Source organism: Lampris incognitus, chromosome 14, assembly GCF_029633865.1.
Source record: "Lampris incognitus isolate fLamInc1 chromosome 14, fLamInc1.hap2, whole genome shotgun sequence".
NCBI classification, from domain to species: Eukaryota; Metazoa; Chordata; class Actinopteri; order Lampriformes; family Lampridae; genus Lampris; species Lampris incognitus.
Window position 1 is genome coordinate 11,475,579 of NC_079224.1, and position 18,214 is coordinate 11,493,792.

Consider the following 18,214-nt stretch of genomic DNA (forward strand, 5'->3'; position numbering starts at 1 on the left):
CAACCAGTAAACAACAAGACGGGGAACCTTCCAGTTCCAACACAGACATGGCATCTGGACCAAACTGGATGACGTTATGTGAGAACATATGATTCATTACAGCAGCTTATTGTCGCCTTAGAGACACGGGTCTAGACGCTACTTCATGCAACTTCCGCATCATATGACCCATTATTTTGGAAGAAAACTAGCAAGGCAGATATCGTTGTTAACGCGCAAACGAGAGGTTTGACTTGAACTTTGTGGCGCTTTCCACAGCAAAGCCCAACAGTTCTGAACACGGGAAGGAATTATTCCGAGGGCATTTCCATTAGCAAACGCTTTGGTATGGAATGCTGGATTTGGCACGCAAACAGTTCGGTGTGCTTATTTCTTTTTTTTTTTAATTTGCATTTTAAGAAATTATAAAAAATTATAAAACAATAGTGGAGTTACGGAGCATAACAAAGAAACAGACAACTGGAAAAAAGTAGTAAATAAATAACTGACTAAATAAATATCAGTTCACAGGATACAGTGGAATAAACTGATACATTTAAGTCAGAGGATACATTATCCCAATATCGGAACGACCCCCCAACACACACACACAAACACCCAAACACACACACACACACACACACACACACACACACACATATATGCACGCACGCATGTACACGAGTGTGCGCACACATGCACACACACATTCTTGTGTATAGCAATGTATAAAAAGAAAAACACCACCAGTAATATCATATTATTGTCTTTGGTATTGCATTTAACAGAAGGATCATTAGAAATATTGTGTGCTGACCCATCTTTTTCCATCTTTCTTCAAAGATATGAACTCGATTTCTAATTCTCGTGGTTACCCCCCCCCATTACATATACAAGAGTCTTCCATTTGGAGTTAAGTTATAATCTTTTAACCAATTTCTTGTAATTTTTTTTCAATTAGAAAGAAAGAAAGCCACTTTCTTTTGTCACTGTATGTTACAATGAAGTTTGTGTTCTGCATTTAATCCATCCTATTGTATAAGAGCAGTGGGCAGCTGTGGTACAGTCCCCGGGGCCCAACTCCAGTTCTTTTTCCTACTGCCTTGCTCAGGGGTACAGACAGGAGTATTAACCCTAACACGCATGTCTTTTTGATGGTGGGAGGAAACCCACGCAGACACAGGGAGAACATGCAAACTCCACACAGAAAGGACCTGGGATGGCCTGGGGTTCAAACTCAGGACCTTCTTGCTGTGAGGCCACTGTGCTAACCACTGGGCCACCATGCCGCATTATTGCTACCCTTATTATCAGGAACAAGTAAGACTCTTTCTTCCTGATCTCTTCTGGTGTGGTTATATCTGGATCTTTGGCACCACTGGACAACATGGCCAGATAGCGCCAGTGGGAGGAGGTCTTAATGACACCAAAACTCAATGAAAGGTTTTACATTCACGTCACATCAAGTGACATGATATCTGGTACGGTCAAAGACGTTCCTCTGGAAAAGACACACCACTACCCTTTCTGAACAGTAAAAAAATACCAAGTGGTGTTTCATTCTCTAGAAGCCTGTCTTTTATATGGTGTTGATATCCTACAGCACCAGTACATCCTGAACTATTCCCACAGTCGACAGTCGAAAAAGGTATAGGTCAATCTAGTGAATGTATTTTTAAAAGCAGAATTTGAACCACCCAACTAATGAGAGACAGGTAAATGATACTCGTTTGGGACACTTGTCCACAACACAACATCATGTGACCTGTTCCTTGAACAAAACCAGACCACAATCCAGACAGAAGACGGAAGCTGATGACCAGGTAACTCTGCATTAGGGTTAACCTTAAATTATCTGGCTTAGTGTTACCGCTGACCTCTGGCACGGAGCTCGTCCTCTTCCTCTATCTCCATGTCCATGTCCTCACAGCCACCATTAGGGGGCACTCTCAGGGACGTCGGGCTCCCAGGAGCCCTGCCATTTTCCTGTGGAAAAAAAAAACAAAAGCATAAAACCCGCTCTGTATCACCTACACCTTATCTGCAAGTCTATCACCAGGTTAGTTTGCTGATAATTCAAAAGCAGGACTAGTGCAACTTACTATCGCCCAGTTGCATCAGTGCTCTGATAGCATTCGATAGCAGAGAACACGGTTATGTAAGTGTGCCGTAATCAACACGCCATTTACAAGAGGCCCATAAAAATAACCTGTCTCCTGTAGTCGGCTTCAACTCACTGATAGCAAACTTGAACGGCGTATCTTATTTTTAATTACAAATGTGTGTGTGTGTGTGTGGGGGGGGGAGCATTTTAATCTATTCTTTCCATTGTTTGTCATTTGTTCCACACACCTTGTTGTTTTTGTGTTGCTGTCATTTAGACTCAGTTCTCTGCTTCAGTTGCATCTCACGTTCTTCTGCTTGTTGAAGTGAGAAGTTTTTAACAAGCTCCCACACAAATCAGACACCCCCCTCCCTTCTTTGTGTTATTCCTCTTTGTGTTTCATTACCACGTTATCATCTCATCTCTGGGTTTTGCCACAGAGAGATAACTGCTCTCTTTCCTGGCATTCCAAAGAGTAAAACACAGTACCACACTTATATACTTCTCTTAAATACTACCTTCTGTATAGGCCAAAGTACCACAGTGAACATCGCAACAAGTCACACTCAGGCACGTGACAATGTGCTCTGCAAAAATAAAAAAGGACTTAGTTTGGTTCTGATAACATGTCAACAACTGGAAGGGAGTTTGAGCCTTACCTGATAGGTGCTCTGAGAGGAGGGGAGAGGCGTGGTGGTGGTGAGGGGTGACCGAGGGCCTAGCTTCCGATCTAAGAACACCTCCTCACCGCAGGCATAGCACCATACCCGTAGCGTGGTCAGGTTCACTGTCAGGTTGTGCTGCGTCTCCTGAGCAGAGATGTGCAGAAAAGGGTTTATGAATATGCATGTCAGCATCTACATGGAAAAAAAGCTACTCGAGCCACTCAATTGGTAGGCTTTTATTTGGACAAGGAACGCTGTCTGAGCACACAGGCATGTTTTTCCCAGCTACACCCTACATTACCGGCACCACTTGACTAATGGTCTGCTGCTGTGGTGTAAATCATCTAGAACGTCACCTTCGGTGAGTCGAATGTTTTTGCTTCAACCACAGGCTGGAAGGGTCCTTTACAGCCACAACACGTCATGTGACTCCTGGCCTTTTGAAATCCAGTGATAATTAAAGGCACTACAAATTACAGCCCAAATCCTTTATATTGATCACATCAGTCCAGGCCGATATGATCACTGTAAGTGGCTGATCGCTTTAAGCGATATCAAGTTTTTTTTCTCTCCCCACGGATGGCGCTCTAACTGACATGTGTGCACTTAACAAATATAATGTCATGGAAGAGACAACTTCCCTATTTTACTGGATTTAATTTGAGAAAAACAGCAGACTGCTGTTGGCTACAGAACCATAACGGGGAAAAAATTAGCTGCTTCAAACACAGGAGTTGAAAATTAGGCTATAGGTAGTGTAGCGGTCTATTCCATTGCCTACTAACATGGGGATCACTGGTTCGAATCCTCATGTTACCGCCGGCTTGGTCAGGCGTCCCTACAGACACAACTGGCTGTGTCTGCGGGTAGGAAGCCGTTTGTGGTTATGTGTCCTGGTCACTGCACTGGCGCCTCCTCTGGTCGGTCGGGGCACCTGTTCAGGGGGGAGGGGGAACAGCGTGATCCTCTCACACGCTACGTCCCCCTGGTGAAACCCCTAACTGTCAGGTGAAAAGAAGTGGCTGGCGACTCCACATGTATCAGAGGAGGCACGTGGTAGTCTGCAGCCCTCCCCGGATCGGCAGAGGGGGTGGCGCAGAGACCGGGACGGCTCGGAAAATAGGGTAATTGGCCAAGTACGATTGGTGAGAAAAAGAAAAAAGTAGGCTATAGGTTACAGTAACATTGCTTTGCATTGTCTAAAGTATATCACATTACAGTCATTTAGCCAACGCTTGTATCCAAAGCGACTTACAATAAGTGCATTTAACGTAGGAAATCAGGAGAACCACTAGTCATCAGAGGTCATAAGTGCATCTAAACAAGCATCTATGAGCAAAACCAGTGCTAAAGTAAAAGCACAAGAAAGAGTTTTTTTTTTTTTTTAATGAGTGAATACAATAAGTGCTAAGAACAAGTAACAGGGTAGTAGCTCTTAAAGAGGTGAGTTTTCAACCTGCGCCGAAAGATGGGCAGCGACTCCGCTGTCCTGACATCAGTGGGGAGTTCATTCCACCACTGTAGGGCCAGGAGAGAAAAGAGCCGTGACCGGGTCGATTGGCAGCAGGGGCCTCTTAGCGACGGGGCAACCAGGCGTCCCGAGGCAGCAGAGCGAAGTGGTCGGGCGGGGGTGTAGGGTTTGACCATGGCCTGGAGATAGGAAGGAGCTGTTCCTTTCACTGCCCTGTAGGCTAGCACCAGAGTCTTAAACTGGATGCGAGCAGCTACTGGGAGCCAGTGTAGGGACATGAGAAGGGGAGGTGTGTGGGAGAACTTAGGGCGGTTGAACACCAGACGAGCTGCAGCTTTCTGAACAAGCTCCAGAGGTCTGATGGCCGACGCCGGGGCGCCAGCAAGGAAGGAGTTGCCTTATATTTTTAATAACAGCAGGCCGAGACCTACAAATGAAAGCTTAGGCCACTTTAGGCTTCTTGGTAATTTCTGAGGCGGCTTTACAGATTTTCGATGTTGAGTATCATGGCAGCAAGTGTAAAAATAATTACACATTTTAACATTAGATTTCCTGAATTACCTTAGTTAAAAACTTTTTATTTTATTTCCATGGACAAAAGACCAAAATGGATCATTTTAAGTGGACTGTTTGATAATTTATACAGCATTAGTACAGCAATGATTCTGTCCAGCGACTTTTAATTAGACAATTAATTAGACTCTTCCCCCCCCCTTATTTCTCCCCAATTTTACCCGGCCAATCACCCCACTCTTCCAAGCTGCCCCGGTTGTTGCTCCACCCCCTCTGCCGATCCGGGGAGGGCTGCAGACTACCACGTCTCCTCCGATACATGAGGAGTTGCCAGCTGCTTCTTTTCACCTGACAGTGAGGAGTTTCACCAGGGGGATGTAGCACGTGGGAGGATCACACTATTCCCCCCAGTCCCCCCCCCCCCACCGAACAGGCACCCCGACTGACCAGAGGAGGCGCTAGTGCAGTGACCAGAACACACACCCACATCCAGCTTCCCACCCGCAGACACGGCCAATTGTGTCTGTAGGGACACCCGACCAAGCCGGCGGTAACATGGGGATTCGAACTGGCGATCCCCATATTGGAAGGCAATGGAATAGACTGCTACACTACTCGGACACCCAATTAATTAGACTTTTAATTAATTGGCAGCTGATTGATATAACCATGACCACTATAGGCAGTTTCCGCTGTATTCAGAACATCAAATTTGCAAAAGAGTTGTTTTCTTTTGGAAGTATTAAGTTTTCATTTCTAGGGTGTGCTCGGCCCTTCTGTCCCGAGACTGAGCTCACAGTCTAAAAACAACTGACACAAACATCCAACCCCATTCCCTGCCCACGTATCCAAAACAGAAAATTCAAACAGTGTTCAACGCTACATTACTGCAATTTGGAAACCGCATTACTGGAAAAGGGGCCAGCTGAAATCACAGCTCAAGCCATCACATGTAGGTGTTTCACACAACAAAAGGGGAAGAAAGGAGAAGAGATGCGAGGTGAGTGCAGCAACGGGGGTGGGCGGACGCTGGGGAAACACGGTCGAGTTCTGCTGACCCACTACTGCACAGACAGACAGACAGCAGACAGAGCGTGAGCGGCAGCTGACCAGGAGACCCTGCATTATTCATCAGGCGCTGCATTAGCCTTCACACGGGAAGGCCAAGGGAGAGGAGATGGCGGCGGAGGGGGGCAAGACACGCCACGCCAAAACGGCCGTTTGCTAAATAATTTATGGAGGAACTTTTACCTGGCGAGGAATAAATGGTAAGGTTGGGTTTTTATGACGTGGAGTGTGTACTCTGTCAGCCCACATTACGTTCTGAATTATACAGTTTGTTTGCCAAGTTTAACCGGACCAAGTTAGTTCAAGTACCTGGTTTTGGTAAGTGGGCAAACCGCTGCTAAACTGGCTTAACATCCAAACAAGTGCCTCGCCCAAGACTGAATAATTAATTGAAAACAAATAGATGGATAAAATACACCGGTATATCGATTTTTTTTTTTTTAAATCAGCAAGGGAGCAGAAGAATTACTTTATTCCTCATACACCAGATTTCCTGCGGGGGAAGCATGTTTCGTTTCAGGGACCTTCCTAGTCAAGATTTTCTGGCGCTGGTGGATTTGGTGGTAAGCAGGAAAAGAAACTGCGCGGGTGGGGGGTATTTAAGTCCCATTATCGCTAGTGTTGTGCTTACAATACATCTTTTTCAGTTAGTGATCTACTGAAGATCAGCGGAGGCAACATCTGTCCACATGAACCAACGCCAGTGTCGGGCATCACCAACTGCCCTGACCCTCGGCACCGGAGACATTACTGACAGACAGGAAAAGGCAACACGGCCTCAGCAGGAAATGAATCTGTGACTTTACTTTATTCATTACTTACTCTTTGGTTTGGGAAGTTCCACCCTCCCACAGCGCTATAAAGAGGAACCTTCTAGGTTTTGTGTTTCCTTATGTAGATGTAAGAAGCCTGACGTAAGTTCTGACCATTTTCGGATGCAAATGATTTTTCTTTTCCTTTACCAAAACAGTGGAGCTTTGTGTTTTGAATCAAACTAACCTCCGTGCGGCTTCCTTCTTTAAAACTAGGAAATACTCCATTCATTAAAATGTTTCCCTCACGTTGGGGCTTCGGGAGCACTAATTAAGCAAGGCCTCCTTCCTTTAAAGACTTAAAGATGGCTTCCGATGGAAGACACAAAAAGGAGGCTCGCGGAAGAGCCGTCTATTGTCAGAGCCAGAGAGTCACGAACAGCCAATGTGGAGGTGCGCACAGCACCGCGCACATCCACGTTGAGAAAATGTTAAAACCGGTCCATCACATGTCCCACATCAGCACAGGAGTTCTGAAGAGCCCATCATTTACACATGCTCGCTCTCAGACAGCGGTTTAAAATGCCTCGCAGAATGTATTTATAATCAGGCAGGGTAAATAACACACCTGCATGCTTTATTCTTTGTCCACTTCCAACCCCTGTAGTCCCCGCCTGCAGGGGGGAAAGCCTCAGTCAACACGCCCAAACCTAGGCTGAGGTAGACCCTCAAAGCAGACAGGAGGGGTGGATACAGAATTCATGGAGCTGAACGAGGTAGCGAACCCCCCGCCGCCTGCCTTAAGAGAAAGGGATTAATAATGGATGACCAAATACTGGAGCTCAACCAGGATTTCTCGATAAAGCCCCCCCCTTTTCTGCAAAGGGGGGGGCTTCAGGAGAAAAGCAACCCTTTAATCCTGCCCCCCCCCCAAAAAATGGATGCAGTGCCGGGGGGTAGCTTCACTCCCTTTTGCCTCCACCGAGCGTCTGAACTGGGTGGGGGGGGGGGGTTTGTTTGTTTTTTGTTTTAAATGCAGTACCCCCCCAGCCCCCTTTCTATCAGCACCCCTGTCCTATTTTTCTGTTCATTACTTTTTGCCCCACATTCACTCCCCCTTCCTCTCCCCGTGTGCTACCGCATCAATGGTCTTTATCAAATGGGCATCACGGGAGTCAAGGCTCGCTCACCTGTGAGTGGAGGGTGCTGTGGTCACTGTGACACTCTCCACAGCCTACGTATGAACAGCGGTTCTGCAGAAGGACAGAGAGGAGGACAGAAAGAGACAGACATATGCCAGGCTGTTACACAACCTCACCTTTCTCGTCAGACGCCAAGTATTAGGCGCTGGCATCTCAAACCGTCCAAACAACCGAGCTTATTTTCCTCGCTGACAGGCTGTTAATCATTCACACGGACTGGCAAACAACTGCCGTTCTCACCTCAAGACACGCCCATAGATTTGGTCCTCCAACTTTGCAGTCTTGGCAGTGGCCCTGGAGAAAGAGGAATGCACAACACACACCCAAAGCACCCACAAAGACAAAAAACCTTGTGAGACAGCAGTGATAACAAAATATGACAATACTTTCCAAAGAAAACAAAAACAAAAAACTGACAGATTTGTTTGATGCACCGAGTTCAGAGCTGGTGAAGCGATGGTCTTTTGCACAGATTAAAAAACACACACCGACTAGGTCTGAAGGACTAGGTGGAGAGCTGGAGGTTTCAGGCCCCAAAATCAGAAGGCACTTTATTTCATGCCCGGTGATCCAAGACGTTTGGAAGCGGCTCCACAAACATATCGCAGAAATATCTGAGGACAATTCTGATTTCGAACTGAGGGTGTATGTCCTGGGGGATCCTCTACAAATTGCCCACTGCAGTGCGTCCGACTGGATTCTGACTTGCATCACGGTGGGTAGACAGGTTTTAATGAGGGGTAGAAGATACCAGGGAGCCTTGTCCTTTCAGGACTGCTCTACTGAAATTGAAAAAGTCACCTCTCTTATGAGCAAATCTCTTATAGAAGCTTTGATACGTGGGCCAAATATATTGAAAAACTGGGAAAATATACACTACCGTTCAAAAGTTTGGGATCACCCAAACAATTTTGTGTTTTCCATGAAAAGTCACACTTATTCACCACCATATGTTGTGAAATGAATAGAAAATAGAGTCAAGACATTGACAAGGTTAGAAATAATGATTTGTATTTGAAATAAGATTTTTTTTACATCAAACTTTGCTTTCGTCAAAGAATCCTCCATTTGCAGCAATTACAGCATTGCAGACCTTTGGCATTCTAGCTGTTAATTTGTTGAGGTAATCTGGAGAAATTGCACCCCACGCTTCCAGAAGCAGCTCCCACAAGTTGGATTGGTTGGATGGGCACTTCTTTGAGCAGATTGAGTTTCTGGAGCATCACATTTGTGGGGTCAATTAAACGCTCAAAATGGCCAGAAAAAGAGAACTTTCATCTGAAACTCGACAGTCTATTCTTGTTCTTAGAAATGAAGGCTATTCCATGCGAGAAATTGCTAAGAAATTGAAGATTTCCTACACCGGTGTGTACTACTCCCTTCAGAGGACAGCACAAACAGGCTCTAACCAGAGTAGAAAAAGAAGTGGGAGGCCGCGTTGCACAACTGAGCAAGAAGATAAGTACATTAGAGTCTCTAGTTTGAGAAACAGACGCCTCACAGGTCCCCAACTGGCATCTTCATTAAATAGTACCTGTTAGAGCCTGTTTGTGCTGTCCTCTGAAGGGAGTAGTACACACCGGTGTAGGAAATCTTCAATTTCTTAGCAATTTCTTGCATGGAATAGCCTTCATTTCTAAGAACAAGAATAGACTGTCGAGTTTCAGATGAAAGTTCTCTTTTTCTGGCCATTTTGAGCGTTTAATTGACCCCACAAATGTGATGCTCCAGAAACTCAATCTGCTCAAAGAAGTGCCCATCCAACCAATCCAACTTGTGGGAGCTGCTTCTGGAAGCGTGGGGTGCAATTTCTCCAGATTACCTCAACAAATTAACAGCTAGAATGCCAAAGGTCTGCAATGCTGTAATTGCTGCAAATGGAGGATTCTTTAACGAAAGCAAAGTTTGATGTAAAAAAAATCTTATTTCAAATAAAAATCATTATTTCTAACCTTGTCAATGTCTTGACTCTATTTTCTATTCATTTCACAACATATGGTGGTGAATAAGTGTGACTTTTCATGGAAAACACAAAATTGTTTGGGTGATCCCAAACTTTTGAACGGTAGTGTATTTCATATCGAAGTTCGAGCAAAGGGGATTGACCCCTATTTGGATTGGTGGTACAATAGGCCTATATGTCACTTGGAATGTATCACTTGGAATACCTGTCATACTACTGTTATGAGAGGACCAATTTTGGCTTTTTCCCCCTTTATTTATAATTATATACAATATATAGCGTTTTTTCCCGAAATCGTCAATGGTGTTATAAGTGCTCAACTAATGAGGAGCAGAATATATCAACATCAACATGTTGATAACTTTGCTAAAAGAAACACTAAACGGTAGGGAAAGTGCTCAACAAATAAGGAGCAAAATAATCCAAGGTAGTCAAGTAAATTCTTTATGAGACAGTACAAGCCTGTTTCATGCCATAAGCCATCACCAGCTGCCAATAAAAGTACTCGAGAAAAGGACCTCGAGTATATATATATATATCCAGTGAGCGTCTTTATTTTTATAAAAACAAGGATTTTTTTCCCCTTATTTGTTGAGCACTTTCCCTACCGTTGAGTTTGTTATTCAGGTTTTTGTCTGTCTTGTTAAAAATGTGAAAACCTTAATAAAATATAAATCATTAAAAAAAAAACACACACACATACACACACATTATGAGAGAATGAGAAGTACATGGACAGTGGACCAGAGCAATAGTTAACGGTACTTACGTGGGATTTCTGAATGAGTTCCTCCTTGGTTATTTCCCCTACACACTCTAGGTGGAGGCAGTCGCAGCTGGACCCCGACAGCATGGCTTAGCCTCGGGTCTGGAAGAGATGGGGATACAGGGAGGAGAAGAGCGCATTACAAAAAAAAATGGCGCGAACTCTCTCGGTGCAGGGACGGCTGCTGTGAGTTGCGTTTGGTTTCAATTTGTCAAACAAATGAGCGTAACAAAAATGAAGAACGTCCTGTTTTTTCCTATCATTGGCATCTCTGAAATATTTACATACATGAGGAAACAAACCTCAGGTGACATTTGGGCCCTTAATAGATCTATGAAGAACTTTTACTGTGTTTCAGTGTCCTGCGGTTTATAAAAGTTGCTCAGCCCACAACAAACTGTGCAAACCACCGATTAAAGTGACACAGAGCAAGGGAAGAAGAGGACAGAGAACAGAGCAAACATGCAAATCAGACAAGTGCACCCTGATGTACCACACCAGAAAGAACACATTTGCCATATCCGTTTGGTGACTACTTCATTTCATTCCCTAGAGATGCAGAGTAGCGTGTCACACCGCAGCTGTCATCTTTAGTGTGGTGCAGTCACATACTGCCTGCTGAGTCATCGCGCAACTTTTTTCCTAAATGATAATTTGGCGCTCAAGAGTCAAGCAAATGCAGATTTGTATACTATTAGACCTGCGCACAAATGGCCCAAACCAGGTCTTAACGATCTCATGTTCCCCAATCATTACCTCTCTTCCTAATATTAGCAACTAGGCTACAGAGAGAACATCGACTGTACAATATCTTTATGCATGCTCAATAACCCGGGGAAGAAAACCACAGAAAGTTGAATCAGTTCTCTCTTCATGTGCGTTCCTGCTGACGAAGCAGTGGAGGTAGCCCATATGAAATTATAAAACGACTCTACCCTCAGCAATAGGACCACCCTTAACACTGACCCAAGTGTGGCTGCTCCTGAAGCTGTGTCTTCAGTCCATGTACTTCACATACGGGGGGGGGGGGGTACTATAGAAAGAAGCATGGGTGTGCCAAGGGTTCTCCAGTGTCACCTGTAGTGGCCAACCTGTATATGGAGGAAGTGAAAGAGGACTCTGATGTCCTATCAAGGGACATTGCCTCGCCATTGGTTCAGATTTGTGGATGACACCTGGGTTAAAATGAAATCTCAGGACGTACCACATTAACTCTGTGGACAACCACATCGAGCTCACCAGGGAGGATGTGAAAAATGACAGGTTAGCCTTCTTAAACTATGAAATTGCAATTGGTGATGGGGGACATTTGATTGTTGATGTTTACCTTAAACCAACACATACTGATCACTACTTAAGACTTGACTCTCATCATCCACTGGAGCACAAACTAGGAGTCGTCAGGACGCTGTACCACCAAGCTGACAATGTCCCCACTGACAGAGCGGCCGGGGAAGGAGAGAAATCCCACATTAAACAGGCCCTGGTTAAGTGTGGTTATCCTAACTGGGCGTTTGTCAAAGCCAGGAAGACGCCCAAACAGTGTTCCAGGACAACAGCTGCCTAAATGTAAACCATGGTGATTCTGTATGTGGCGGGGGTTTCGGAACAGTTGAGACACATATTTTCCCAACATCGTGTCTCAGTTGCTTTCAAATCCCAAAACACACTGCGTAAGAAATTGGTCCACCCCAAGGATCGGGTCCCCCGGCACAAACAGAGCTATATAGTGTACGCTGTTAAGTGCCGGGAGGATTGCCATGACTTGTACATCAGGGAAACCAAACAGACGCTGGCCAAGAGGATGACACAACACAGAAGAGCTAACACGCCATGCCAGGAGTCCGCAGTCTACACCCATCTACAGGCCAGTGGCAACTCTTTCAAGGATGAGGATGTGCACATTGTGTGTGAGAATGCATATGGATCCACAGGTGTGGCAGCAATCACTTCAGGGTGTCGGGTTAGGACACTATTTTTGTGTTCCGGTGAAAGTGTGGAAAAAGGAGATGCAGAGTCCCGGCCCAGAGTTTAGGCTCTTTATCTGTCTCAAAGGAAATCGATACATAAAAGGGTGTGTGTGGTTCTGAAACAACAGACACAACAACACAGGCTGATTAATAATGGAAATTCTAGCCTAGATAGCAACAGCGAACCTAAGTAGACATAAGCATCTACAGAGAGAACAGCTAGCATGCAGAACTAAAGACTAATAATGAAGAGTTTAATAGGCTAGTAATTAGCGATTAGCAAATACCGAATAAGCACTCAAACTGCACAGCATATGATTGACAGTCACTGTAACAGCCACTAATCAACGAGCATTCATTATACAAGAGTGTGAAAACAGAAAATAAGCGACTGCAATACACAGAAACAGTAGCTAGCAGAACGCAGTAAAACAACTCTCACAGACTATAGGTTGTTTGCATATGATGTCACGAACTACAGATGGAGGGCAACATAGGAAGCACTTTCACAAACTTTCGAAGTACCTATGTTTGGCGTCATTAACTGAGAAACTACAAGGAGTTTTTCTTGAGTACCAAAAGTTGTTGTTCATGAGGGGAGGGGGTGTGTGTGTGCAAGAAATTGACCGAAAACTCCTCCCGACAGCGAAGTCGGATAACGCGCGCGTGTGCAGTGACCACTTCCGTCAACAACAATAAAATCACTCTTCATAAAATAAGGGCCATGTCCAACATATCTTACTTTCTGTTTACACCTTTCTCTCACAATACCGTCTAAACTAGCACAGTTCGGGCTAGACTAGCTCCGTCTCGTCCATTCTGCTTTTCACTACCTGCCCTCCATCTGAATCTCGCTTGTCATCAGAATCACGTGACTGCAAACAAGCTAGCGGTTAGCTCCACATCATGTCACGTAACCAGAAGGAAATAACAACCAACTCTGCAGAATACGATCGTGGCTAAATATTAACACTAAGTGTGTAACAGAAATATGAATGTATTCAACTCACATGACATGGACGCACACGTTAAACGAAATGTCCACCGGACGTCACCGTGATCCGAGGTAAGTGAGGTCTTGCCATCAGCTGCGCGTCTCACTCACTGTTGTGTTAGTGGGCAAGTTCACACGCACAGAGCATCATCAGGCAAGGAGATATGGGGAAAAACACACACAGAGGCGTAGCCGTTTTTACACACAGCCTTGATAGGGAGGAACGTTGGTTCTGAACGGGAAGTCAAAGAGACCATCTATGTGAAGAGGGAATGACCATCACTGAACGGGGGGGCTGAGAGTACATCTGTCGCCATCTTGTTCTCATTCATCCAGGTCATGGTTATCCAAAGGAGTTGAATCAAGTGCAACTGGACTTGGTCAGTTGCACTTGATTCAACTCCTTTGGATGGGATTGCAACCATTCCCAAATCCTCTGTGAACAGTACACATCGCCAACTGAAAAGTCACGGCAATTTGCATATGAAACCGATCATTGTTGTCGGTCGTTACGCCACTGTATTGTTTATAAGGGTGGGGATACCTGCAGTCAGCTGAGGTCACTTAGATGAGTGATGAAACGTTTCTCTCAACAGACGTTGTGTCCAGGCAGTGGTGCCCCCAGAAATTTTTCATAGGGGTGGCCAAATGGGGCCACTGAAAATCTTGGGGTGGCACACCAAGGCCAAAAGCCATGACTGAATTTCAGAAATTCTATGATGCTGTTGTAGTATACTGTATAGGCTTGTTGAAAACTGTCAATATGAGAGTTAAGAAAAATATACATTATTGATTTAAATGAACAGCACCTAATGTAAAATATCAGATAGAGGCATATTATGCATAATCAGAAACATGTTCTGCATATGCGACTCGTGGCTGGGGGGGCCAGCGGGGGGGCCTGGGATAGTATCAGGGTGGCCATGGCCACCCCTTGGGGGCGCCACTGTGTCCAGGTGAACCGATTCAGCTTCCCGTGATCAACTCTACAATGTAACGGAGACAGCCCTCCATGAAGGTCTGTCTCAAGACAAGCTCGAGAGCACAAGTGCGCGTGACATGGGCCATCGCCGTCTGTTGAGAGAGAGAGCCCGCGAGCAGTACTGCTTGCATGAAGCCAAGGCTGTGGCGTGTGACGATGTAGGAATACTCACCTGTGTCAGGATGACGTCAGCGACAATGGCCTAGTTTCCCACAAGACATACAGTTGACCCTTTGTTTTTACCAGACTAGCCCTCTTAAGATTAAGACTTATCAGGTGACAGCATCCCACACAAACAGAGTTGCAGTCCAGTGATAGGAAATCAATATAGAATCTTAAAACACAATGTTGGTAAAAGTCATGCAAAGTGGGACGACAGGCAGCTTCCCGCCCCACCGAAGGCGTGTGTCATGAGACCCCGTGAGTGGGCCCCATGACTGAGGCAACATCTCCTCAGTGGCAGGGAGAAAATTAGCCTGGGTGGAATAGTGTCTCAAAAAGTCCATTAGGATGTGCCGTATCTGGTGACCCACTGACACACCCATAGAGAACATACGCCACTTTTCTCCTGCTCGCCCAAAAACGCCTCGCAGTTACCTGACAGATTGTACAAGTCAAGTCAATATTATTTGTATGGCCCAATATCACAAATTACAAATTTGCCTCAAGGGGCTTTACAGCAACACAACATCGGATACGGAACAGCTCCCTAAAAAAAACAAAAACCTTTAACCGGGAGAAAAAAAAATAGGAAGAAACCTCAATAGTTTTAAGAACGGTGTTCCTTCGGGGGTTGGTCCACTTGACAAAGAACAATGGAGAAAGTGCTAGGCTTGTGACAGAGCAGCAGAAACAAACATGATACCACATTATCTAACTTGCCCATTCGGCACCTATACCAATCCGTCCTGAAAAAGGGATCCATCCTCATATGCACTTCCTGAGGTTTCTCTTCAGTTTTTTTTTTTACCAAAAAGGTTTTGCTTTATAGTTTTCTCCTCATCCAAGTGAAGGGTCTAAAGACAGAGGATGTCATCCACTATTGTTTACAATTACGTTTTCTCATTTCACAGACGCTTTTAACCAAAGCAACTCACAAGACAGTCAGCACTCGGCAGATGTGTCCTGTAGCTGTTTCTCCCAGTGTACATTTTAAAGACATCTAAGACTATGACTGTAATTTAGAGCTGTACAAATAAACTTGAATAGAAAAAAAAGAACAAGAGGATTAAATCTAAATTTGTTGTCTCTGGTGGAAAAAATGACTCAGAAGCTTTTATTAAAAAGGCAACACTTATGCTAGCGTCCCAACAATGAGGTTCGGGGTTCAAACCCCAGCGTTGCTCCAGCTTGGCCGGGCATCTTAGAGAAAACCATTGGCAACGTTCCTGGGTATGGAGCGGATAGGAGTAATGTCTCCCGGCATTACAATTAGTTGACTCCTACGGGTAGTTGGGCACTTGTACAATTGTGGTTGGATCTGGGGGCAATAGCGAGGGCCTCCGCACACATTATATTCTCCCAGAGACACGTGCAGCTGGCAGGTGAAAAGAAGCAGTTGCCTCCAGATCTATCAGAGGACATGTGGTAGACTATACCTTCCCCTACTAACAGTAGGCATTGTGTAATGGTGGAACTTGAGAACAGAGAATTAGACATGCCAAATTGGAAGAAAATAAGAGGACAAAACCCTACCCCAAAGGAAAAAAAAAAAACCCACAACATTTTATTTATACATCACCAACACACTTCAACTACCCAAGATGCTGTCAAGACTACAATTCCCCAAAGCTTTACACTCTGCTGCTTGTCTGTTTCCATAAAGGCTCATATGGGAACGCTGAAAGAGTAAATAACCCGCACGGGAACACGTGTAGCACCAGAGACGGGCATCATCTGGATATTACTCATGTTAATGTTGGTTTTAACTGTGGACTGCGGAAATGTAACTTATAATATGGCAATTGTTCTGTTGCTCTTAAGTGTGACGCATTACGCAAGATGAGGCTGCAGATTCCTCACATCAGTAGCCGAGTCTGTTTCAAGGCCATGATGACGAAACCCTCCGGTCAGCTGACATCTCTGTCCAGAGCGCCAAGTGATTCAATGAGTGACAGAACCAGCATGAAAAACAATCAATGAGGGCCAAAAGCATTCCCCTGGAATATCCTGAAATAAAACGTAGGCCTATTTCTTTACCTGATGCACCAGATGGTTCCTTACACATAACATCATTTACGTGATCTTGTGAATCCAGCTGCCTCGCAACCCAAGGCTTATAGCGGACAACATCAATATGAGAAATCACATACAAAGAAAAGGGGTTGGAAGTGGGTAAATAGGACAAATGGGCATCTGAATATTTAGGACACTGCAGTATGTTTAGTGTTATTTACCAGTTTGGTTGCTTCATTACAGGCCAACCAGGATAACATACAAGCAGATCATCGTTCAAATGGAAAACAAATCCCGAGATATAAGGCCACGTTCAGTCCTGTGAAAATCAATATGCCAGTTTCCTGGCTTGGCAAAGCAATCTGTGGGTTTTCAACTTGAATCAATCCCAATCTCTCACACAGCAGAGCGTCTTTACTGCACAGTAGTCCCCCCCAAGTTGTGCAACAAAGCAAACAAGCATGCACGCACGCACACACACGCACGATTCAGATATCAGCGTCTACGCTTAATCCAACTTCGCTGGCGAAACGGGGAAAACCCCGAACTCCCCCACTGTCCCCGGCTGGTTTGCCCCCCCCACCCCCACACCATGACACGACAAACGAGCCGCTAGTATTGCCGGAAACGGCCGATTCGCTCGCCGCGTCTCCAACAGCGGTCACTCCTTCCACCGGCGTGCAAGCGCGACAATCCAGTCAGCTGTATTCACACGACGGTGAAACCGCTTCACACGCATAACGCCGGCTAGGGTATAAGCACCCCGGCCCAACTGAAAGAATACCGCCACGGTCCTTTTCACTTGAAAGGCTGGAAGATGGGACACCTCCCGACTACTCATTTCCACACCGTCGCCTAGCACAAAGAAAGGGTACACCGAGGGTGGGGCGTTGACTCAAACCCTGCGCCGCACATTAAAGCTGGTGACGGGAGAGGGGGGTGCCATTAAGTATTTATGTCCGCTACGAGCTGCACGGCAGATGCGCGTCGTATGTGAGCGAGTTAGATAACGGTTAAAGTGTACAGCCCGCTAGCTAGCTAGCTAGCGGGCTGTACGCCGGCAGCCGTGGGTCAGCGTCGGGGCTCGCGTTACAGCGTTGCGCGTCGGCGAGTCGAGACGTGCAAGAGATCAGTCGGACGGGGTTACTTATTATGGGGTATTTTTGAAATACACAATCATGAACAGTCGACCGGCTTTCTCCCAGAGTCAACCGTCCGCAGGTGGACGTGGGTAGGAGATCGTCGCCCGTGGCTCTGGGCTGGTCCGTCGCTGTCAGCGAGCTGTCAGACGAGGCGTCGCACGGGCGCTAACGTCAGGTCGGCGGAGCTAGCGAGCGCTCGGCGGTCATCGGCCTCCCAAATCACACGTTTGGCATTCCGCAAACTTAACAACAAAAAACACAGCGCAGATATACCCTAGCTTGGGAGAGGCGGCCGTGTGAAGCCCCGTGTGTAAGTTTAACTGCGTTATTAAGCTGCGGACGGTTAACCGTTTTTACTGGCTAACAGCTAACGTTAGCTCGTCTAGCTAACGTCTGTGTATTACAACGACAGCGTCCTAGGGACTTCGCCTCGGTCAGCGACGGTTAACCCGGCCGAGTAGAGGCTAA

The 18,214-nt window shown here is 45.7% G+C and overlaps 1 protein-coding gene across 3 annotated transcripts in view; it reads right to left on the reverse strand.

Annotated features, from left to right (window-relative positions):
- Nucleotides 1–18,214, reverse strand: part of usp33 (ubiquitin specific peptidase 33) — a 32,592-nt gene that overhangs the window by 14,223 nt on the left and 155 nt on the right. The window contains exons 2-7 of one of the 3 annotated variants that reach the window (XM_056292544.1): nt 13,464–13,557; nt 10,487–10,585; nt 7,995–8,048; nt 7,743–7,805; nt 2,743–2,892; nt 1,857–1,965 (exon numbers count right to left, since the gene is read on the reverse strand). In XM_056292544.1, the coding sequence (XP_056148519.1) occupies nt 1,857–1,965; nt 2,743–2,892; nt 7,743–7,805; nt 7,995–8,048; nt 10,487–10,570 (460 nt within the window). In that variant the 5' untranslated portion in view covers nt 10,571–10,585; nt 13,464–13,557. Of the gene's footprint in view, nt 1–1,856; nt 1,966–2,742; nt 2,893–7,742; nt 7,806–7,870; nt 7,952–7,994; nt 8,049–10,486; nt 10,586–13,463; nt 13,558–18,214 lie in introns of those variants that run through there. The other 2 variants (XM_056292545.1, XM_056292546.1) reach the window with 2 other exon arrangements.